At 39.3% G+C, this 26201-nt stretch overlaps 1 protein-coding gene across 1 annotated transcript in view; it reads right to left on the bottom strand.

Annotated features, from left to right (window-relative positions):
• Window positions 1-6327: 6327 nt before the first annotated feature.
• mfsd8l2 (major facilitator superfamily domain containing 8-like 2) overlaps window positions 6328-26201 on the bottom strand; it is a 73673-nt gene continuing 53799 nt past the window's right edge. Inside the window, exons 6-12 of the mRNA XM_073815108.1 lie at window positions 12691-12967; window positions 12390-12463; window positions 10491-10704; window positions 10127-10249; window positions 9864-9994; window positions 9533-9641; window positions 6328-8664 (exon numbers count right to left, since the gene is read on the bottom strand). Of these exons, the coding sequence (XP_073671209.1) occupies window positions 9567-9641; window positions 9864-9994; window positions 10127-10249; window positions 10491-10704; window positions 12390-12463; window positions 12691-12967 (894 nt within the window). The 3' untranslated portion in view covers window positions 6328-8664; window positions 9533-9566. The remainder of the gene's footprint in view (window positions 8665-9532; window positions 9642-9863; window positions 9995-10126; window positions 10250-10490; window positions 10705-12389; window positions 12464-12690; window positions 12968-26201) is intronic.

Genomic DNA, 26201 nt, shown 5'->3' with positions numbered 1-26201 from the left:
GGTGTCTGCGGCCAGCGCAAACCCAACCCCAGTGTCTGATTTGACCGAATCTCCTGGAAGTAGGTGTGAATTTGTGGAGCTATTGCTTGCACGTCTCACCATGACCTGCGGCATTAAATATGAATGAGGTTTTAATAATACATTGATACACAGTGGAGAAATATTTAATGCTGTGCAGCTATCTGTGTGGTGCCAGGCTGATTAGTGAAGGTGTCAGTACATCCATTAACTAAAAATAGGAAGTGGATTTGTAATGTAAAGTTTTAAATAAGGTGCAATAGGGGAAGAATTATGCAGAATTGTTACAAAACTGAATCGCTTTAGGAAAGCATTTTCCAGCAACAGGCTTAAAAAAATTAATTAAAAATGTTCCCTGGTTTGTGATCATTATATGTGTGAGTATTCAAATGTGTGAAATGCAACAATGCAGTGTTTTTTTTCGTTGGTCAGTCAGATATTGTCCCACTGGATATATTTTGATGATAACATTCATTGAAGAAAACCATCTTACTGGTTGACTGCCTCATATTGTCATAATGACTTATCTAGAGTGGATGAAGTTCTGGGCTAAAGCCCCGGCAACATGGCTGCTTGGCTTCACAATATGGCAGCGAGGATTATTAAAACTAATAGATTACCTGCCAAACAGAATGAAGACAAATGGAGGCTGCTGCATCACTTCAAGGTTGATTTTTTTCCCGTTTTACACCCAATGCTCAATAGCATATCCCCAGCTGTTATCGGTGAACTAATGAAAGGTTTTTTTTTCTCACATGTGAGCACAGGTATAATTTGGTTTAGGCTCTGTGGGCATCAGCGAGGGCGTTTAGGTGTGTTCTGTGCCCTTCAGGATGACGCCATAATTCGATTAGCCATCGATCCCTCGTTGACCTCCCATGAATTCCTTATCAATTTGTAATAACTTCCCGGCGCACTACTAATGCAATCCAGAAGGTACGTCTGAGTTCTCGCAGAAACCAATCAACGCTAAACAGCAAGAAAAACAACACTGATGATCATTATGACGCATAAACCTCAGTTTTAACTCCAGATGACTGCTCGTGCCTCACGGGGAACATAGACATGGCAGAATTGGGCATAAAAATGGAGGATTTAAACTCCCAGCAGCTAGTTCAGCTGATGACCTTCTTTAATGACCTGTAAAAACTGGCTTGTCCTTAAGCTAAAAGCAGTTATTAAATGGATAGCTCCAGTCTTGGCTAATATAGCGATACATATTTACAATATATACTATATTAACAATATAATAGTATCATTATGTAGCGCTCATAGCTGATAGTTGTTTGTTGCATTGCAATGTTCTGTTTTGGTTTTTGTGTCAGGGACTATAACACTAAAGTAGACTGAGTACTGACTGAATATTAAATGGTTTGCTTAAAGGCGGGGTGCATGATCTCCGAAAGCCAATGTTGATATTTGAAATCACCTAAACATACACGCCCGAACCCCAATGGAATCTAGACCTTCTTTTGAAGACCCACCGCACACATACGCAACCCAAGCATGATGTCGGTTAGTAGACACGCCCCTTACTGCTGATTGGTTACAAGTGTGTTTTGGTAGTCTCTTTTCCAAAGTGTTTTTTTTTAAATCACACCCCACCTTTAATAAAATAATTATTTAATGATAAAGTAGTAACCCAGCAAGCAATTTTGCATTTAAAGGTGCAGTGTGTACATTTTAGCGGCATCTAGTGGTGAGGTTGCAAATTGCAACCAACGGCTCAGCCCACTGCTCACCTTTCGCTTTTGAAATGCATAGAGAAGCTACAGTAGCCGCCACCGGAAAACATGTCATTGTCGGAGACAAACATTTTTGTCCGTTAAGGGCTTCTGTAGAAACGTGGTGGCACAAAATGGTGACTTCCACGTAAGGGGACCCACGTGCATGTAGATAAAAACATCTCATTCTAAGGTAATAAAAGCATAATGATTCATTATAAAAAGGTCTTATTACACCCTTGACAATGTAGTTTTGTATATTATATTGCATTTCTGTCAAGAGATCCTTCTAAAAATTACACACTGCACCTTTACAAGACATCTTATAGCTGTCCAAACACAGTCTAGACATCCACGCTAAAAAAAGGCCAAAAAATTTTATGAAAAATGTAATATATGTCTAACCAAAGCCCAAAAATAAATGAAATATTATAATATTGAAGGGGACATTTCACAAGACTTTTTTAGGATGTCAAATAAATATTTGATTTGATTATAATCCCCTTCTGACATCACAAGGGGAGCCAAAATACAACTACCTATTTTTCACATGCTTGCAGAGAATGGTTTACCAAAACTAAGTTACTGGGTTGATCTTTTTCACATTTTCTAGGTTGATAGAAGCACTGGGGACCCAATTATAGCACTTAAACATGGAAAATGTCAGATTATCATAGACTGTCCTCCAAAAAATAACGACCTCATAAGTCGTTTGTGCAAGCACCTTATTACGCTGTAAAGTGACGTATTAAGGCATTAGTGTCCTCTAGCGCAGTAGCTTATAAAGACAACCTGCTGTTACGTTTTAAGTTTTTTGTCTTATACATCAGATTAGACATTTAATTTAATGAATTTGTAAATGTAGAAACGGTTTCATAAACATTTATGGTTTTAAAGATATTTTGAACCATCTAACTCCACCCTCACCCTTACCCTAAACCCAACCACTTCTCAAGCATATAAAACACAACACACAAGTAAAAGTACAATCACAGGTATTCATTGCATAAAACAGTATAAAAGTATTACAAACCATTCGCTTTGCAAACCTTGCGAACTGAAGCCATATGATTACTTTATATGAAGAACGCACACTCAGATCTCATTCAAACATAAACCAGCACGACATAGTTGGTCACAAGAGCAAATAGCGCTTCACATCCTTATGCCGAGTTCAGACTGTATGATTTTCAAAGTAGTCGGGTCACCTGTGGTTTCACACTGCGTGATTATCTGGGGTTGCGTTCAGTCGCTGCTGTTTCAGACTGCATAATGTTTTGGCGACAGGTGTTTTCATATTGCATGACTTTACCATAAGAAGAATTGCCGATAACTTTTTCCCGGTCCGCAAACTACGTCTCACAACCAAACGCACGCGAGAAGTGACATGAAGGAAACAACACGAGGTCACGCGTGCAAGAGCGGAGTTCTCACGTGAGACTGGGATTATTATTAAAAATGGTAACCCACAAGAAGTTTACCATACAAATTGCATGTGCGCTCATTTGCAGCAGAAAGAAGAAGAAATAAAAATTATGAAGGAGGAAATGTTTGGAGAGACTCTTCCCTGAACTTCCAGCTGTCCTGTATTTTGCTCTCTCATTGGATGTAGGTCATCGCCGATGTTATGGTCAGTCAAAAACACATTTCACGGAATGATTTTGAATCGCCGACCGGTCCAGAAAGTTGTGACTGTTTTGTATGCTGTGTTTATATCATATAATAAATAAATGGGTACGTTATTTGCCCTAAATGCCTGAATAGTGTAATGTGTAATAAAATACAATTAATCCTGGTAGTTTAAATTCAAAATGTTATGCCTGTACATATCATCATAGCAAAATTATACTCCAGTGTTATACCTTAATATATTAAGACTCACCTGCTGCCGGTAGAGGCGCTAATTTAGGGGCTGTTTACACTTGGTATTAAGATGTGTTTTCATCGTCGGATCACAAGTGGACGAGAGAGACACATTACGTTTACACCTGGTATTTAAATCCGTCTCTTTTGTCCACTTTCGAACGCTTCTGTCCTGAATACTGTGAGGGGGTGGTCTGTGAGACGGTGGGCGAGTCTCTCTGCTGTCATTCAAACGCGAGCGGGAGTAATTATGAGTTTATATGGACGAAAACTAATATTATGTCGAAGTCCGCTGCTTGTTTAGCAAGTAAACATGCTGCACAGTGTTTTGTACGTGTGTATGTTAGAGCTTTCTCTGAATTTTCAGCGCAATTGATGAAATAGGATCGCGCAACTTTCACGCTTTCAAAACGAAACTACGGAGAACACCCGCAGTAGTTTTATCAATGAAAGGCTAAAAATAGCGCTGTTCACCGTATGTTCACGCCAGAAGTCAAAAAAAGACGTAAAATTTGTGTTTAATACCTCAGATTAGATAAATGGGCGGAGAGAATGCGGTCGCGTGTGGCTGTTCGAACACATTCAACCAATCTGCGTTCCGCAACTCCAAAGCGATCCGATCGAAAGTGGTTTCGACTACCTCTGGATGTGGTTGAAAGTGGTCGAAAGTGGACGCGTTCAAAACGTTTTCAACCCCGTTTACACCTGGCATTAACGTCGTCCACTTGTGATCCGATCGACGAAAACGCATGTTAATGCCAAGTGTAAACAGCCTCTTAGTAAATGCATCTATTGGTCGTATTTGGTGAAATGTACAAACGACCAAAGCAATCGTATGGGTTGGAGGATATGTATCATGATATGTTCCCTTTAAATAAATAAAAAAATACCCCCCCCCCTTTAATCATTGTTGACTTAACGTACATGATGAAATATCATCTCACAATTAATGCAAAAACAGATGTGTGTTAGTTCATTGTGCATTAACTGATGTAAACAGTTAAAACTTTGATTGTAAAAATGTATTTACTAAAAGCTTAAATGAACAATGAAACAACCACTAAACCATTCTTAACCTTTATAATATTATGTGGTTAACGTTTAATAAAAGACACAGAACACTTGAGACCGTGCCACATTGTAGATGTATTCACAGCTGAAGGGGTTGCAGACACGCTGCTTCCATCATGTTCAACTAGCATTATTAACATTTGTCTGCTCTGTACCTTTGGGAAACAGAACAACGGCTGTGTGACAGAACAAACATTTCATTTTCAGAGTCTTCTGGTGGTTTAGACGACGGGGCGGACAGTCTTGGTCTGGATGAGCGTTATAAGGTTGCTTTCATTCATACTGTACACAGAACAGCACTTCCATGGATAATTGCTTCACCACCCGCCAAGTGAATGTGATTTCATTTCTGATCATTTCTCCAGATGTGGCTGATGCATTACAGTTACAGTTAATCACCAGCCAATTACACATCTGAACATACCGTAAACCTGTTAGTTTGTTTTAATTTTAGTAAATGCCCCCCAACAAAACAGATCAACATTTATGCATTATGAACTTTCAGATCAAGCCAGTTTCCGCTAATAGGGTCTCCGGTTTAAGCTCGCAATACGATTTTCTATGCAGTTTTACATAATGTGTTCTTTTTAACTTAATGGCTGTGACAACAAACACAAATCTTCTCTTCATGCCCCACATTCTCCCATGGTGCTGGCCTGAAATCATTCGGGTTACCCTCTGCATTTTTGGCACTAACACACTTGGACGACATGTTTAATCCAGAGCCGCTTATGACGTCTGACACATATTTGTCTAATAGGATTTGAGAAATGTTTTTCTGTGATTTTGCCATGGCCACAACCTGCTGGTTCCAAATGACATTTTCAAATGAAGAGCGTGGAGCTGTACCGAGATGCTCATACGCCTCAAACGAAAATGCCAACCCACTGGCAAACCATTATTTTGATGCCTAACATCTTGCAGGATAAAGGGTGGCATTCATTTACAAAAAGCGCTTGTTTTTCCGCCGTCGCGTTTATATCATTATGCTTTGATGTCTAAAGAATCCTTCTCATTAATGTAAAATACGATGGTGTCCGGACCTGTGTTGTGAAAGGAGAGTCAGTCATAAAGAGTCGTAAACAATTTATAAACAGTAAAGCTGTCAGGAAACATAAATTTTTCATTTTAATATCTTCCAAAGAGAAGGACGAAGCCAAGCCGCCTCTCAGAATCAGACCTGACAGATTTATGAAGGTGTCATGATTTTAAATGTCACAATTGCTTTGAATTACAGGGATTACCGTGTCGCTGTCTCACTGCGTGTGTGTGCAGTCTTCATGCTCATCACTTCTGGATGCGAACATGTATGAGGGATTGGGATTATAGTGTGCTTCCAAACAGAGCCAGTAAGGGATTAAAAAATAATCTGGATTGAGGGGTGAATGGTTAAATGCTAATTCACAGATGTTCTGCAATATATTGATCAGAATTACAGCCACAGTTGGCATAAAACCTGAGTTGAATAAAACTCATCCTATACATAATGTAAAGAAATCAACGATTGATATAAAAATTTAATGATCCTAATCTCATAATTACATTATGTGACTTTGATTTCACAGGCAGGGTCACATATAAAATTTTTATTCAAACTTAATATGTTAAAACTACAGCACATATTATATATTTCAGTAAAGGTTGACTCATTCATTTAAAGGTACTATTTTTGAAGGACACAGACTTTAATGTGTTTACAGTAATTATATTTCATAGCAACCTACATGAAACAGATGCTGTGCACCAGACACATTTATCCTACATTTCCCTTTTAATCCTGACATGTCGTTTTATCATTCCTTGCAAAATCTATAAGTACATCATTTGTGGTCTAAATTTCTAAAAGTCAGTGGTGGTATCACAATATTGTTTTGTTACACATCCCGACCCACCAGTACTGTCTTAACCAATGAGTTTAGGGCTAAAGTGCTTGTTTAGTGGAAACCAGGGCAGTCGTTATCCATTTTCATTTGGCTGTGCCGGTAAGAAGGATCACACAGTAGCTTTAAGGGTAAATAACAGAGGAACTAACCGACAATATACTGTGCAGGAAACGTGATTCAGTGAAACTCAGTTTTCTTCATTTAATCCTGCATCTTTCTCTCTCTCTAGAGACATCTCTCTTTCACACACATAGCCATGCACAAAGACTCAGACTCCTGCAATTATGTTTAAGGATGGAGATCTCTTTAAGGGACAATAGCACCATCATGTGTTTATTGACTGCAAACAACATCTCAGTGAGGTTCTCGGCTGGGGGATGCAACCCAAATTTGGAAAACAACTTCAAGGTTTGTTATGTTAGGTCGCCAGCGGCAAGGAATAATGATGCAAACTTGAACAATGAAATGCAATTATTCTTATAATTACTAATGTTTATGAAAACAATATTAGCAGGTTTTTAAATGGGAGGTGAAAACTGTCTGTTACTTGGTAAAAGATCATGAGCAGGTTGCTTTACATTAATGCTCATAATCCAAACTATGCAAGAAAAAATTATATTTGAATATTTAATATTTTAAGTCTTTTTTTGTGATTTACTGATTTCTACATAATATCATCCCACATAATGTAAAACCATGAAACATATGTGAAAATCTGTGCAAATATAACCTTGAGATCTTTAACATTGACTGAGTAATGGTGCGTTCACACCAGACGCGAATGAACATTAAGTGCGAGTGATTTACATGTTAAGTCAATGCAAAGATGTGATAGACATCTTGTGCATCTTGGATGAAGCGGCGCGAATGACATCGTTTTTGAGCGTTTCGGCATTTGACGCATGATTCGCACTGGATAAAATATTTATGTTGGTGGTTATTCGTGCTGCGTTAACCTATCAGGATATTGCTCTAGTAGTGACGTGATTACGATGTAGCGAGCGGAGGTAATACAAAACAACAATAAAGGACAAAATAATCGGCGCTGTATGTGGACACCCTGTACTGTAAAACACATCTTCGTACTTTTCATAAATAATAATCAAAAAAATAAAACCTGGAAATTGAGCGTATTTGCTTCTGAATTTCACGTAAAGCGAGTTAACTCAAAATGTTAAAGCATCCAACGATACGCGTGAATAGCGCAATTTATTCACGTCGGGTGCAGTGGCGGCCGGTGACTTCTTTTTTCGAGGGCGCTCGATGCGAAGTTCGTCACAACATGTATGTAGCCCGTCATGTGTGTGGTTCCTTATTTCAAAATTTGTGCTATGTGCATCACGTGTCTTGTCAAAATAAGTGCCTGCTACAGACGCGTGTAAAGGGTTTATGATAAAAGAAACCTTCGCATTTGCTGGATACTCGCATAATCTCATGCGTAATCAGAGTTAACTGTTAAGGGACTGTCTTGCGTGTATTTTGTGACTGTGAGCGTCTCTTTTATCATAAACGGTTTGACACGTGTGCAGCAGGCACTTATTTTGACAAAACACGTGATGCACATGGTTCACATGACGCAACAAACACATATTTTGAAAACACACGAGAAACACACAAGACACTCTGAACACATATTTTGAATTTGCGCCCCTCGGAGGAGCAGTCACGAAACGCCAATGGTCTGGTGTGAACACAAAGTTAGACCATGTCAAAGACTGATATTAAAGTAAAATCATTATTATTGGTTGACAAGATTTATATGAATTTAATACTTTTAATTACCATTATATTATAATAACTGTTTCTGTATTATCATTTGAAAACCAAGATCACAAACATATCAGGATATTACACTTTAAAAGGACACGGTACATTAAAATACACAAAAAACTGTTCATTTAATTTGCCTAGATACGGGGGCATTACTTTGCAGCATGAAACAGAATGTGATGTCAGAATTAAGGGGATGTTACCAAATGTAATGTGTGTGCACGCCTGTTCGCGGTCTGCTGATCCTGGCAGGGTCTCTTATCTCCCACTGCTGCAGCATCTGCTCCATACAGCCACGCAGTCAGACGTACCGCAGAGAGAAAAGGGCTTTTGCTCTGTGCAGAAATAAGAAAATCACACAGATAGACTCATTCACCAGTGACAGCCTCTGTTGTAATGCAGATTTTGGGTTGTAATGTTGACAGTCGCTAGTGGGTTATAACATTTGTTTCGCAACGGCCCAGTTTTTTGCATTAAGTTCCGCATTTAGCTCGTTTTTCAATTTTCAGCCGTTTCTATATTAAGCTCTGAAGCCCCCGTGTCTGGAGTCTGTATTAGTTTAACTCGGTTAGTGCAGGAAAGAAAAAAAGTTAGTGAGTGGAATTTCAGTCTGTGTTCTCGCTTAAATGAAAATGTGTAACCTAACCCAGACTGTAGACGGTGCAACTACACATGATTGAATTTTCCATTATGCAAAAGGTTTGAACATGATGAATTTCGTTCTTTTAAGGTGAGGTGCGTAGTTTTTTGATGAAATAATACTTGCACCTCTCCCATCGTAATGTGCAGTCTATAAGTAAGCCATTTATAGGTGGATTTTCTTGAAACACTCAAGCTTAAGGAAATATAATAGTCTACCTACACAGAGCTATCCAATAACTTGCCCATTCATTTCAATGCAGTTACTTGACTGGCACATGTAGTTTCGAAAGTATCCAGTACCTGGATTTTGCAGACTTTGCTTGATTTTGCACATTATGGGCATTGTAAGCTTGTAACTGATCACTTGAAGTCATTTCACAAAGTAAACCATTAACCATTTGCAGTGTTTTTAAACTATTCTTCTGTATGTATGAGTACCTCAATCCATATAGCCTACTGTAGCCAAATTGACTGAACTATGGTATGAGTTTGTGGCATCTCATGTCCGATATGGAAATGTTTTGAAATATTTTGAAACATTGTGCATGTCTACTATCTGACCTGTATCCTATGACATGAACGGTGGTGTCTATCCTCAATTTTCTGAGTCCTCTGCGTGCTCAACCTTGGGCGGCTCCACCAGCTTCTCATAGGACAACACCATCATGATCTGTCCAGGACAAGGTTCCATTACTTTTAGTTTTAAAAAGTCATTCAACAAATGTGTCCCTCTTTAGCATATGCACAAATAATGTATATTTAAAGTACATTTATCTAACAAAGTATCCATTGATTGTATGTGTAAGGGACACTCTCGCTTTAAACTTTCAAAAGAGCTGGTAAATGCTGTGTTTTATGATTCAATAAATCTTTGAGAGTTGTAATGACGCACCATGATGAGGGTCAGCAGAAGCATCATCATACCCAACATCACATATAGATTTCCTATTAATCCACCCGCCCACAGAGGGCCGAGGATGGTGGCGAGGCCCCCGACTGAACGCCTCACACCCTGACTAAAGCCTGCACATACAAACACAGAGTCTGTACAATCAGCATCTAGCTTTAAATATTTAAACAGTAACTATGTGACACCTATACAGACTGGAGTGTGACAAGTTTACTCTAGATTTTCATGGATTTGCAGGGTCTCACCTTGTGTCTTTTCAGCTGTCACCTTAGAAAAAAGGGAAACCTGAGAGACAGCGACGAAAGGCAGTCCCAGTAACTGCAGGAACACGCCGATGATGAACTCCATCAACACAAATGCAAAACCACCTGATAGATAGATAGATAGATAGATAGATAGATAGATAGATAGATAGATAGATAGATAGATAGATAGATAGATAGATAGATAGATAGATAGATAGATAGATAGCAGTTCAAAGCAGTTCCAAACTAATAACGCATATCATCGAGCTGGCACCAAACTGAGCAGGCATATTGTGTCTGTCCATGGCCAGGTGTGTGCCATTTTCTCTGGATGCCTGCCACACACACATACACGCACACCCACCCTGTGGATTGGCAAGGAAGATGAGGCACCAAACACAAGCGCCACTGCAGATGAGCAGCCCCACCGCCAGCACCACCCGGTCCTCCAGAACACGGCTCAGCCAGCGCACCAGGAAGAAGCCCGCAATTACCTCCACACCACACAGGCTGTACATCACACTGTTCCCCAGTTCACCAAAGCCAAAATTCTTCTGCGTCAGAGGGGTCACCATGGTCTGGAGACAAGAGAAGAAAACCACAGGCTTTTATTCATCTTTGTTAAGGTTAATTTCAACAATTACCAATACTTTGTTAAAATCTTGTTAACATTAGTTAATGCACTGTGAACTAACATGAACAAACAATTAAAAGCTTTATTTCTATTAACTAACATTAATAAGATTAATAAATACTGTAACAAATGTATTGCTCATGGTTTGTTCATGTTAGTTAATACATTTATTAATGTTAACTAATAAACCTTATTGTAAACAGTGTTACCGTTCTGTATTACATTTCTAAGTGACTGAAGTTGCATACAGTAAATAACAACCTAGCAACTATCTAGCAAAACCTCAGCAACCACATAGCAACAACTGGCAAGGACCCAGAACACCCTAGGATAGTGGTGGTGTGTTTTACTAGACAAAATTAGCATCTACTTTAAAGACTACAATGTATCACAAGGTTCTTTTTTTAACAAATTCTGCATAAAAATAGTACACCTGGCAATGATATCTGAAAGAAGCTAATAAAAACAATTTGAATTCAGCATATAATCAGTATGGCATGTACAGTATATAGGGCATGCAAGCAAAGAAACTGTGTTTAAAGTTTTGATTAAGATCGTTCATAAGCTTATAAACAAAAATTATTTTTAGCTGTTAACTGTGCTGAATAGGGATGTTTATAACATACAAATTTTTTATCAATTTAGTTAGTTAAAGGCGGGGTCCATGATCTCTGAAAGCCGATGTTGACATTTGAAATCACCTAAACAAACACGCCCCTTCCCCAATAGACTCTGGACCTTCTTTTGATAGACCCGCCCCACACATGCGCAACCCAGGCAACGATGTTGGTTAGTTGACACGCCCCTTACTGCTGATTGGCTACAAGTGTGTTTTGGTAGTCGCCCCGACTCCGTTTTCCAAAAATCACGCACCCCGCCTTTAATTAGTTTAGTGAGTTAGTAAGTTAGTGCTTTGTTACTGTGCTAAACAAGGATGCTTATAACATTAACAATGTGATAATTTAGTTAGGTAGGTAGGTAGGTAGGTAAGTATGTAGTGCTTTGTTAAAAGGGACATACCATAAAAATTTGACTTTTTCCATGTTTAAGTTCTATAACTGGGTGCTTTTATCAACCTAGAAAATGTGAATAAGATCAACCCAGTAACTTAGTTTTGGTAAACCATTCTCCACAAGCATGTGAAAAAATAGGTCATTGAAATTTGGCTCCCCTGGTGATGTCAGAAGGAAATAATACCACCACTTAATCTGTGCTATCCAACCACAGCACTGCCATTTATTGCAGAGATCAGCTCATTTGCATGTTAAAGGACACGCCCAAAATGGCAAATTTTAGCTCACATCTACAAATTGACAATTTTAGCATGTTGTAATTAATTATCTATATGGTATTTTGAGCTAAAACTTCATATATGTACTCTGGGGACACCAAAGATTTATTTAACATCTTAAAAACGTCTTGTAAAATGTCCACTTTAACTGTGCTAAACAGGAATGTTTATAACATTAACAATGGTAGAAATTGAATTAGTTAGTACATAAAGAGTCTGATACTGTTCAAACATAAACTGACTTGGATAAAGTGCTGACAGTGTGAGAATGAAAAAGCATGCTGGGGATTCGGGTGACAGCTAGGACGAAAAGTCGAAGTGCATTTGATGGCTTTTACCTCAAGTGCTGTCTGATTGAAGAGAGTGATGAACTGAGCAGTGAGGAGGACCACCACCTCCTCCCGAAGAAACTCTACAGAGAGAGAGAGAGAAAGAGAGAGATCAGATACACAGACACTGCAAATGTACAGCAAAGACAAAATAAGTCAATCGATAATACATTTCACAGTACCAATCTCAGATGGTCACCCTCAGATTCAACAAAGAAAGAATCAATCTCACACGCATTCAAACTGATTTGCCAAAAAAAAAACACTCACACTGCACTTTTGTATTTTGAGAATCAAATATGACCCTCACCATGGCTTGCACTGAAGTTATCAAACGGGTTAGGTGTAGTTGGAGGAGGAGATGGGCTTTCCGATGACAGTTGGGTCTCTGTCTGCTCTGGGTTGAGTGAGCTGTACGAGTCCATACCTGCGCCTCTGTCTTCATCCTCCATTAGAGGCTCCTCCTCCTCAAGCTTGACCTCTGTGAGTGGAGTGTGATGCTCAGGGATGGAGCCCAGTGGTGGGACGTCCCAGTAAAGCCCCATCACTGCAAACTGCATGAGCAGCCACATAGCGCACATGAAGAGCTTGACAAAAACAATACACAACACAATTCAAATAAATGAGCGAACTTACATAATATAAGCATGAATTAAGTTTCAGGAACAAAATCAGAAAAAGAAGTACTTGTGACAGCAAATCAACTGTAACTAGATAGAAAAGTTTGAAGACAAACTTTATGTTGGCTTGACAAAGCCTAGCCTGAACGTTTAAAACAGATTGAGAGAAATTTAAAACAAGTTTAGTTTAGTATTATAACTTTCCGTAAACATGATACCAAAAGTTACCATGTTAGCATGTTTAGCACTAAGTTAGCATGATGCTAACATGAATTAGCATGAAACTAGCATGATGCTAACATGAATTAGCATGAAGCTAACATGAATTAGCATGAAGCTAGCATGATGCTAACATGAATTAGCATGAAGCTAGCATGATGCTAACATGAATTAGCATGAAGCTAGCATGATGTTAACATGAATTAGCATGAAGCTAGCATGATGCTAACATGAATTAGCATGAAGCTAGCATGATGCTAACATGAATTAGCATGAGGCTAGCATGATGCTAACATGAATTAGCATGAAGCTAGCATGATGCTAACATGAATTAGCATGAAGCTAGCATGATGCTAACATGAATTAGCATGAAGCTAGCATGATGCTAACATGAATTAGCATGAAGCTAACATGATGCTAACATGAATTAGCATGAAGCTAGCATGATGTTAACATGAATTAGCATGAAGCTAGCATGATGCTAACATGAATTAGCATGAAGCTAGCATGATGCTAACATGAATAAGCATGAAGCTAGCATGATGCTAACATGAATAAGCATGAAGCTAGCATGATGCTAACATGAATAAGCATGAAGCTAGCATGATGCTAACATGAATTAGCATGAAGCTAGCATGATGCTAACATGAATTAGCATGAAGCTAGCATGATGCTAACATGAATTAGCATGAAGCTAGCATGATGTTAACCTGAATTAGCATGAAGCTAGCATGATGTTAACCTGAATTAGCATGAAGCTAGCATGATGTTAACATGAATTAGCATGAAGCTAGCATGATGCTAACATGAATTAGCATGAAGCTAGCATGATGCTAACATGAATTAGCATGAAGCTAGCATGATGCTAACATGAATTAGCATGAAGCTAGCATGATGCTAACATGAATTAGCATGAAGCTAGCATGATGCTAACATGAATTAGCATGAAGCTAGCACGACGCTAACATGAATTAGCATGAAGCTAGCACGACGCTAACATGAATTAGCATGAAGCTAGCACGACGCTAACATGAATTAGCATGAAGCTAGCACGACGCTAACATGAATTAGCATGAAGCTAGCACGACGATAACATGAATTAGCATGAAGCTAGCACGACGATAACATGAATTAGCATGAAGCTAGCACGACGATAACATGAATTAGCATGAAGCTAGCACGATGCTAACATGAATTAGCATGAAGCTAGCACGATGCTAACATGAATTAGCATGAAGCTAGCACGATGCTAACATGAATTAGCATGAAGCTAGCACGATGCTAACATGAATTAGCATGAAGCTAGCACGAAGCTAACATGAATTAGCATGAAGCTAGCACGAAGCTAACATGAATTAGCATGAAGCTAGCACAAAGCTAACATGAATTAGCATGAAGCTAGCACGATGCTAACATGAATTAGCATGAAGCTAGCACGATGCTAACATGAATTAGCATGAAGCTAACACGATGCTAACATGAATTAGCATGAAGCTAGCACGATGCTAACATGAATTAGCATGAAGCTAGCACGAAGCTAACATGAATTACCATGAAGCTAGCACGATGCTAACATGAATTAGCATGAAGTTAGCACGATGCTAACATGAATTAGTATGAAGCTAGCATGATGCTAACATGATTAGCATGAAGTTAGCAAGATTTATTATGAAATTAGCATAACGCTAGCACGAAACTAGCATGAAGCTAGTATGACTTAGCATGGAGCTAGCATAAGGCTAACATGACCAAAAGACCCAACCCCCATGTCTCTATGATGTTCGGATCCAGAGATATAAGGCTTTGTTTATTATGTTGCTAGGGTGCTCATATTTGGTTGCTAGGGGCGTGGCTTAATACCTCAATAAGAATCCTCCGAGACTGATTGGATGCCTGAGTAAAATGAGCCCACCCCCATGTCTCTGTGACACTGTGCTGCAAAGATATCCATCTGGGCATTTTATAATGGCAGTCTATGGGATATGTTGCTAGGGTGCCCAAAAATGGTTGCTAGGGGCGTGGCTTAATAGCTATGGGGCGATCCTGAGAGACTGATTGGATGCCTGACTAAATTGAGCCCACCCCCATGTCTCTACGACACTCTAAAGTGAAGATATTCCATCTGGGACGCTTTTATTCCCTTATATGGGCATGTTCCCTGCCCCATTATAAGTCAATGGGGAAATTTGGGTGCCCCTTACACCCCAGGGGTGAAACTTACACCCCAATGTGATGTATGTTCTTACAGAGCCTGCCAGCCTCTTCAAATGTGGTAACCCACAAGTTTCTACAAATTTCTCGCTTGCAGCTATGACCCGTCAAAGTTTGTCGCAATGTTAAGTCAATGGAAAATTTGGGGTGTTTGAGCGCCCCGTTTAGGAATTCGGTAGGTCCCATCAGTTAGAAAAGTCATAGCAACAATCTACGTACCAGTCTTAAAAGTTTTGTAAAGTTTTGTGGGTGTAGCTTGAAAGCTCTAGGAGGAGTTACTGTGAGAAAAAGTTTGTACCAGAAGAATAATAATAATAATAATAATAATAATAACTAGATAGAAAAGTTTGAAGACAAACTTTATGTTGGCTTGACAAAGCCTAGCCTGAACGTTTAAAACAGATTGAGAGAAATTTAAAACAAGTTTAGTTTAGTATTATAACTTTCCGTAAACATCATACCAAAAGTTACCATGTTAGCATGTTTAGCACTAAGTTAGCATGATGCTAACATGAATTAGCATGAAACTAGCATGATGCTAACATGAATTAGCATGAAGCTAACATGAATTAGCATGAAGCTAGCATGATGCTAACATGAATTAGCATGAAGCTAGCATGATGCTAACATGAATTAGCATGAAGCTAGCATGATGCTAACATGAATTAGCATGAAGCTAGCATGATGTTAACATGAATTAGCATGAAGCTAGCATGATGCTAACATGAATTAGCATGAAGCTAGCATGATGCTAACATGAATTAGCATGAAGCTAGCATGATGCTAACATGAATTAGCATGAAGCTAGCATGATGCTAACATGAATTAGCATGAAGCTAGCATGATGCTAACATGAATTAGCATGAAGCTAGCATGATGCTAACATGAATTAGCATGAAGCTAACATGATGCTAACATGAATTAGCATGAAGCTAGCATGATGTTAACATGAATTAGCATGAAGCTAGCATGATGCTAACATGAATTAGCATGAAGCTAGCATGATGCTAACATGAATAAGCATGAAGCTAGCATGATGCTAACATGAATAAGCATGAAGCTAGCATGATGCTAACATGAATAAGCATGAAGCTAGCATGATGCTAACATGAATTAGCATGAAGCTAGCATGATGCTAACATGAATTAGCATGAAGCTAGCATGATGCTAACATGAATTAGCATGAAGCTAGCATGATGTTAACCTGAATTAGCATGAAGCTAGCATGATGTTAACCTGAATTAGCATGAAGCTAGCATGATGTTAACATGAATTAGCATGAAGCTAGCATGATGCTAACATGAATTAGCATGAAGCTAGCATGATGCTAACATGAATTAGCATGAAGCTAGCATGATGCTAACATGAATTAGCATGAAGCTAGCATGATGCTAACATGAATTAGCATGAAGCTAGCATGATGCTAACATGAATTAGCATGAAGCTAGCACGACGCTAACATGAATTAGCATGAAGCTAGCACGACGCTAACATGAATTAGCATGAAGCTAGCACGACGCTAACATGAATTAGCATGAAGCTAGCACGACGCTAACATGAATTAGCATGAAGCTAGCACGACGATAACATGAATTAGCATGAAGCTAGCACGACGATAACATGAATTAGCATGAAGCTAGCACGACGATAACATGAATTAGCATGAAGCTAGCACGACGATAACATGAATTAGCATGAAGCTAGCACGATGCTAACATGAATTAGCATGAAGCTAGCACGATGCTAACATGAATTAGCATGAAGCTAGCACGATGCTAACATGAATTAGCATGAAGCTAGCACGATGCTAACATGAATTAGCATGAAGCTAGCACGAAGCTAACATGAATTAGCATGAAGCTAGCACGAAGCTAACATGAATTAGCATGAAGCTAGCACAAAGCTAACATGAATTAGCATGAAGCTAGCACGATGCTAACATGAATTAGCATGAAGCTAGCACGATGCTAACATGAATTAGCATGAAGCTAACACGATGCTAACATGAATTAGCATGAAGCTAGCACGATGCTAACATGAATTAGCATGAAGCTAGCACGAAGCTAACATGAATTACCATGAAGCTAGCACGATGCTAACATGAATTAGCATGAAGTTAGCACGATGCTAACATGAATTAGTATGAAGCTAGCATGATGCTAACATGATTAGCATGAAGTTAGCAAGATTTATTATGAAATTAGCATAACGCTAGCACGAAACTAGCATGAAGCTAGTATGACTTAGCATGGAGCTAGCATAAGGCTAACATGACCAAAAGACCCAACCCCCATGTCTCTATGATGTTCGGATCCAGAGATATAAGGCTTTGTTTATTATGTTGCTAGGGTGCTCATATTTGGTTGCTAGGGGCGTGGCTTAATACCTCAATAAGAATCCTCCGAGACTGATTGGATGCCTGAGTAAAATGAGCCCACCCCCATGTCTCTGTGACACTGTGCTGCAAAGATATCCATCTGGGCATTTTATAATGGCAGTCTATGGGATATGTTGCTAGGGTGCCCAAAAATGGTTGCTAGGGGCGTGGCTTAATAGCTATGGGGCGATCCTGAGAGACTGATTGGATGCCTGACTAAATTGAGCCCACCCCCATGTCTCTACGACACTCTAAAGTGAAGATATTCCATCTGGGACGCTTTTATTCCCTTATATGGGCATGTTCCCTGCCCCATTATAAGTCAATGGGGAAATTTGGGTGCCCCTTACACCCCAGGGGTGAAACTTACACCCCAATGTGATGTATGTTCTTACAGAGCCTGCCAGCCTCTTCAAATGTGGTAACCCACAAGTTTCTACAAATTTCTCGCTTGCAGCTATGACCCGTCAAAGTTTGTCGCAATGTTAAGTCAATGGAAAATTTGGGGTGTTTGAGCGCCCCGTTTAGGAATTCGGTAGGTCCCATCAGTTAGAAAAGTCATAGCAACAATCTACGTACCAGTCTTAAAAGTTTTGTAAAGTTTTGTGGGTGTAGCTTGAAAGCTCTAGGAGGAGTTACTGTGAGAAAAAGTTTGTACCAGAAGAATAATAATAACTAGATAGAAAAGTTTGAAGACAAACTTTATGTTGGCTTGACAAAGCCTAGCCTGAACGTTTAAAACAGATTGAGAGAAATTTAAAACAAGTTTAGTTTAGTATTATAACTTTCCGTAAACATGATACCAAAAGTTACCATGTTAGCATGTTTAGCACTAAGTTAGCATGATGCTAACATGAATTAGCATGAAACTAGCATGATGCTAACATGAATTAGCATGAAGCTAACATGAATTAGCATGAAGCTAGCATGATGCTAACATGAATTAGCATGAAGCTAGCATGATGCTAACATGAATTAGCATGAAGCTAGCATGATGTTAACATGAATTAGCATGAAGCTAGCATGATGCTAACATGAATTAGCATGAAGCTAGCATGATGCTAACATGAATTAGCATGAAGCTAGCATGATGCTAACATGAATTAGCATGAAGCTAGCATGATGCTAACATGAATTAGCATGAAGCTAGCATGATGCTAACATGAATTAGCATGAAGCTAGCATGATGCTAACATGAATTAGCATGAAGCTAACATGATGCTAACATGAATTAGCATGAAGCTAGCATGATGTTAACATGAATTAGCATGAAGCTAGCATGATGCTAACATGAATTAGCATGAAGCTAGCATGATGTTAACCTGAATTAGCATGAAGCTAGCATGATGTTAACATGAATTAGCATGAAGCTAGCATGATGCTAACATGAATTAGCATGAAGCTAGCATGATGCTAACATGAATTAGCATGAAGCTAGCATGATGCTAACATGAATTAGCATGAAGCTAGCATGATGCTAACATGAATTAGCATGAAGCTAGCATGATGCTAACATGAATTAGCATGAAGCTAGCACGACGCTAACATGAATTAGCATGAAGCTAGCACGACGCTAACATGAATTAGCATGAAGCTAGCACGACGCTAACATGAATTAGCATGAAGCTAGCACGACGCTAACATGAATTAGCATGAAGCTAGCACGACGATAACATGAATTAGCATGAAGCTAGCACGACGATAACATGAATTAGCATGAAGCTAGCACGACGATAACATGAATTAGCATGAAGCTAGCACAATGCTAACATGAATTAGCATGAAGCTAGCACGATGCTAACATGAATTAGCATGAAGCTAGCACGATGCTAACATGAATTAGCATGAAGCTAGCACGATGCTAACATGAATTAGCATGAAGCTAGCACGAAGCTAACATGAATTAGCATGAAGCTAGCACGAAGCTAACATGAATTAGCATGAAGCTAGCACAAAGCTAACATGAATTAGCATGAAGCTAGCACGATGCTAACATGAATTAGCATGAAGCTAGCACGATGCTAACATGAATTAGCATGAAGCTAACACGATGCTAACATGAATTAGCATGAAGCTAGCACGATGCTAACATGAATTAGCATGAAGCTAGCACGAAGCTAACATGAATTACCATGAAGCTAGCACGATGCTAACATGAATTAGCATGAAGTTAGCACGATGCTAACATGAATTAGTATGAAGCTAGCATGATGCTAACATGATTAGCATGAAGTTAGCAAGATTTATTATGAAATTAGCATAACGCTAGCACGAAACTAGCATGAAGCTAGTATGACTTAGCATGGAGCTAGCATAAGGCTAACATGACCAAAAGACCCAACCCCCATGTCTCTATGATGTTCGGATCCAGAGATATAAGGCTTTGTTTATTATGTTGCTAGGGTGCTCATATTTGGTTGCTAGGGGCGTGGCTTAATACCTCAATAAGAATCCTCCGAGACTGATTGGATGCCTGAGTAAAATGAGCCCACCCCCATGTCTCTGTGACACTGTGCTGCAAAGATATCCATCTGGGCATTTTATAATGGCAGTCTATGGGATATGTTGCTAGGGTGCCCAAAAATGGTTGCTAGGGGCGTGGCTTAATAGCTATGGGGCGATCCTGAGAGACTGATTGGATGCCTGACTAAATTGAGCCCACCCCCATGTCTCTACGACACTCTAAAGTGAAGATATTCCATCTGGGACGCTTTTATTCCCTTATATGGGCATGTTCCCTGCCCCATTATAAGTCAATGGGGAAATTTGGGTGCCCCTTACACCCCAGGGGTGAAACTTACACCCCAATGTGATGTATGTTCTTACAGAGCCTGCCAGCCTCTTCAAATGTGGTAACCCACAAGTTTCTACAAATTTCTCGCTTGCAGCTATGACCCGTCAAAGTTTGTCGCAATGTTAAGTCAATGGAAAATTTGGGGTGTTTGAGCGCCCCGTTTAGGAATTCGGTAGGTCCCATCAGTTAGAAAAGTCATAGCAACAATCTACGTACCAGTCTTAAAAGTTTTGTAAAGTTTTGTGGGTGTAGCTTGAAAGCTCTAGGAGGAGTTACTGTGAGAAAAAGTTTGTACCAGAAGAATAATAATAACTAGATAGAAAAGTTTGAAGACAAACTTTATGTTGGCTTGACAAAGCCTAGCCTGAACGTTTAAAACAGATTGAGAGAAATTTAAAACAAGTTTAGTTTAGTATTATAACTTTCCGTAAACATGATACCAAAAGTTACCATGTTAGCATGTTTAGCACTAAGTTAGCATGATGCTAACATGAATTAGCATGAAACTAGCATGATGCTAACATGAATTAGCATGAAGCTAACATGAATTAGCATGAAGCTAGCATGATGCTAACATGAATTAGCATGAAGCTAGCATGATGCTAACATGAATTAGCATGAAGCTAGCATGATGTTAACATGAATTAGCATGAAGCTAGCATGATGCTAACATGAATTAGCATGAAGCTAGCATGATGCTAACATGAATTAGCATGAAGCTAGCATGATGCTAACATGAATTAGCATGAAGCTAGCATGATGCTAACATGAATTAGCATGAAGCTAGCATGATGCTAACATGAATTAGCATGAAGCTAGCATGATGCTAACATGAATTAGCATGAAGCTAACATGATGCTAACATGAATTAGCATGAAGCTAGCATGATGTTAACATGAATTAGCATGAAGCTAGCATGATGCTAACATGAATTAGCATGAAGCTAGCATGATGCTAACATGAATAAGCATGAAGCTAGCATGATGCTAACATGAATAAGCATGAAGCTAGCATGATGCTAACATGAATAAGCATGAAGCTAGCATGATGCTAACATGAATTAGCATGAAGCTAGCATGATGCTAACATGAATTAGCATGAAGCTAGCATGATGCTAACATGAATTAGCATGAAGCTAGCATGATGTTAACCTGAATTAGCATGAAGCTAGCATGATGTTAACCTGAATTAGCATGAAGCTAGCATGATGTTAACATGAATTAGCATGAAGCTAGCATGATGCTAACATGAATTAGCATGAAGCTAGCATGATGCTAACATGAATTAGCATGAAGCTAGCATGATGCTAACATGAATTAGCATGAAGCTAGCATGATGCTAACATGAATTAGCATGAAGCTAGCATGATGCTAACATGAATTAGCATGAAGCTAGCACGACGCTAACATGAATTAGCATGAAGCTAGCACGACGCTAACATGAATTAGCATGAAGCTAGCACGACGCTAACATGAATTAGCATGAAGCTAGCACGACGATAACATGAATTAGCATGAAGCTAGCACGACGATAACATGAATTAGCATGAAGCTAGCACGACGATAACATGAATTAGCATGAAGCTAGCACGACGATAACATGAATTAGCATGAAGCTAGCACAATGCTAACATGAATTAGCATGAAGCTAGCACGATGCTAACATGAATTAGCATGAAGCTAGCACGATGCTAACATGAATTAGCATGAAGCTAGCACGATGCTAACATGAATTAGCATGAAGCTAGCACAAAGCTAACATGAATTAGCATGAAGCTAGCACGATGCTAACATGAATTAGCATGAAGCTAGCACGATGCTAACATGAATTAGCATGAAGCTAACACGATGCTAACATGAATTAGCATGAAGCTAGCACGATGCTAACATGAATTAGCATGAAGCTAGCACGAAGCTAACATGAATTACCATGAAGCTAGCACGATGCTAACATGAATTAGCATGAAGTTAGCACGATGCTAACATGAATTAGTATGAAGCTAGCATGATGCTAACATGATTAGCATGAAGTTAGCAAGATTTATTATGAAATTAGCATAACGCTAGCACGAAACTAGCATGAAGCTAGTATGACTTAGCATGGAGCTAGCATAAGGCTAACATGACCAAAAGACCCAACCCCCATGTCTCTATGATGTTCGGATCCAGAGATATAAGGCTTTGTTTATTATGTTGCTAGGGTGCTCATATTTGGTTGCTAGGGGCGTGGCTTAATACCTCAATAAGAATCCTCCGAGACTGATTGGATGCCTGAGTAAAATGAGCCCACCCCCATGTCTCTGTGACACTGTGCTGCAAAGATATCCATCTGGGCATTTTATAATGGCAGTCTATGGGATATGTTGCTAGGGTGCCCAAAAATGGTTGCTAGGGGCGTGGCTTAATAGCTATGGGGCGATCCTGAGAGACTGATTGGATGCCTGACTAAATTGAGCCCACCCCCATGTCTCTACGACACTCTAAAGTGAAGATATTCCATCTGGGACGCTTTTATTCCCTTATATGGGCATGTTCCCTGCCCCATTATAAGTCAATGGGGAAATTTGGGTGCCCCTTACACCCCAGGGGTGAAACTTACACCCCAATGTGATGTATGTTCTTACAGAGCCTGCCAGCCTCTTCAAATGTGGTAACCCACAAGTTTCTACAAATTTCTCGCTTGCAGCTATGACCCGTCAAAGTTTGTCGCAATGTTAAGTCAATGGAAAATTTGGGGTGTTTGAGCGCCCCGTTTAGGAATTCGGTAGGTCCCATCAGTTAGAAAAGTCATAGCAACAATCTACGTACCAGTCTTAAAAGTTTTGTAAAGTTTTGTGGGTGTAGCTTGAAAGCTCTAGGAGGAGTTACTGTGAGAAAAAGTTTGTACCAGAAGAATAATAATAATAATAACTAGATAGAAAAGTTTGAAGACAAACTTTATGTTGGCTTGACAAAGCCTAGCCTGAACGTTTAAAACAGATTGAGAGAAATTTAAAACAAGTTTAGTTTAGTATTATAACTTTCCGTAAACATGATACCAAAAGTTACCATGTTAGCATGTTTAGCACTAAGTTAGCATGATGCTAACATGAATTAGCATGAAACTAGCATGATGCTAACATGAATTAGCATGAAGCTAACATGAATTAGCATGAAGCTAGCATGATGCTAACATGAATTAGCATGAAGCTAGCATGATGCTAACATGAATTAGCATGAAGCTAGCATGATGTTAACATGAATTAGCATGAAGCTAGCATGATGCTAACATGAATTAGCATGAAGCTAGCATGATGCTAACATGAATAAGCATGAAGCTAGCATGATGCTAACATGAATAAGCATGAAGCTAGCATGATGCTAACATGAATTAGCATGAAGCTAACATGATGCTAACATGAATTAGCATGAAGCTAGCATGATGCTAACATGAATTAGCATGAAGCTAGCATGATGTTAACCTGAATTAGCATGAAGCTAGCATGATGTTAACCTGAATTAGCATGAAGCTAGCATGATGCTAACATGAATTAGCATGAAGCTAGCATGATGCTAACATGAATTAGCATGAAGCTAGCATGATGCTAACATGAATTAGCATGAAGCTAGCATGATGCTAACATGAATTAGCATGAAGCTAGCATGATGCTAACATGAATTAGCATGAAGCTAGCATGATGCTAACATGAATTAGCATGAAGCTAGCATGATGCTAACATGAATTAGCATGAAGCTAGCATGATGCTAACATGAATTAGCATGAAGCTAGCATGATGCTAGCATGATTAGCAGGAAGCTAGCATGATTAGCACGAAGCTAACATGAATTAGCATGAAGCTAGCACGACGCTAACATGAATTAGCATGAAGCTAGCACGACGCTAACATGAATTAGCATGAAGCTAGCACGACGATAACATGAATTAGCATGAAGCTAGCACGACGATAACATGAATTAGCATGAAGCTAGCACAATGCTAACATGAATTAGCATGAAGCTAGCACGACGATAACATGAATTAGCATGAAGCTAGCACAATGCTAACATGAATTAGCATGAAGCTAGCACAATGCTAACATGAATTAGCATGAAGCTAGCACGATGCTAACATGAATTAGCATGAAGCTAGCACGATGCTAACATGAATTAGCATGAAGCTAGCACGATGCTAACATGAATTAGCATGAAGCTAGCACGATGCTAACATGAATTAGCATGAAGCTAGCACGAAGCTAACATGAATTAGCATGAAGCTAGCACGAAGCTAACATGAATTAGCATGAAGCTAGCACAAAGCTAACATGAATTAGCATGAAGCTAGCACGATGCTAACATGAATTAGCATGAAGCTAGCACGATGCTAACATGAATTAGCATGAAGCTAACACGATGCTAACATGAATTAGCATGAAGCTAGCACGATGCTAACATGAATTAGCATGAAGCTAGCACGAAGCTAACATGAATTAGCATGAAGCTAGCACGATGCTAACATGAATTAGCATGAAGTTAGCACGATGCTAACATGAATTAGTATGAAGCTAGCATGATGCTAACATGATTAGCATGAAGTTAGCAAGATTTATTATGAAATTAGCATAACGCTAGCACGAAACTAGCATGAAGCTAGTATGACTTAGCATGGAGCTAGCATAAGGCTAACATGACCAAAAGACCCAACCCCCATGTCTCTATGATGTTCGGATCCAGAGATATAAGGCTTTGTTTATTATGTTGCTAGGGTGCTCATATTTGGTTGCTAGGGGCGTGGCTTAATACCTCAATAAGAATCCTCCGAGACTGATTGGATGCCTGAGTAAAATGAGCCCACCCCCATGTCTCTGTGACACTGTGCTGCAAAGATATCCATCTGGGCATTTTATAATGGCAGTCTATGGGATATGTTGCTAGGGTGCCCAAAAATGGTTGCTAGGGGCGTGGCTTAATAGCTATGGGGCGATCCTGAGAGACTGATTGGATGCCTGACTAAATTGAGCCCACCCCCATGTCTCTACGACACTCTAAAGTGAAGATATTCCATCTGGGACGCTTTTATTCCCTTATATGGGCATGTTCCCTGCCCCATTATAAGTCAATGGGGAAATTTTGGTGCCCCTTACACCCCAGGGGTACAGCTTACACCCCATTGTGATGTATGTTCTTACAGAGCCTGCCAGCCTCTTCAAATGTGGTAACCCACAAGTTTCTACAAATTTCTCGCTTGCAGCTATGACCCGTCAAAGTTTGTCGCAATGTTAAGTCAATGGAAAATTTGGGGTGTTTGAGCGCCCCGTTTAGGAATTCGGTAGGTCCCATCAGTTAGAAAAGTCATAGCAACAATCTACGTACCAGTCTTAAAAGTTTTGTAAAGTTTTGTGGGTGTAGCTTGAAAGCTCTAGGAGGAGTTACTGTGAGAAAAAGTTTGTACCAGAAGAATAATAATAACTAGATAGAAAAGTTTGAAGACAAACTTTATGTTGGCTTGACAAAGCCTAGCCTGAACGTTTAAAACAGATTGAGAGAAATTTAAAACAAGTTTAGTTTAGTATTATAACTTTCCGTAAACATGATACCAAAAGTTACCATGTTAGCATGTTTAGC

The sequence above is a fragment of the Paramisgurnus dabryanus genome, chromosome 6 (assembly GCF_030506205.2).
Source record: "Paramisgurnus dabryanus chromosome 6, PD_genome_1.1, whole genome shotgun sequence".
Classification (NCBI taxonomy): Eukaryota; Metazoa; Chordata; class Actinopteri; order Cypriniformes; family Cobitidae; genus Paramisgurnus; species Paramisgurnus dabryanus.
The sequence above is the reverse complement of the archived record's forward strand: the minus strand, read 5'-3'. Positions and strand labels throughout refer to the sequence as shown.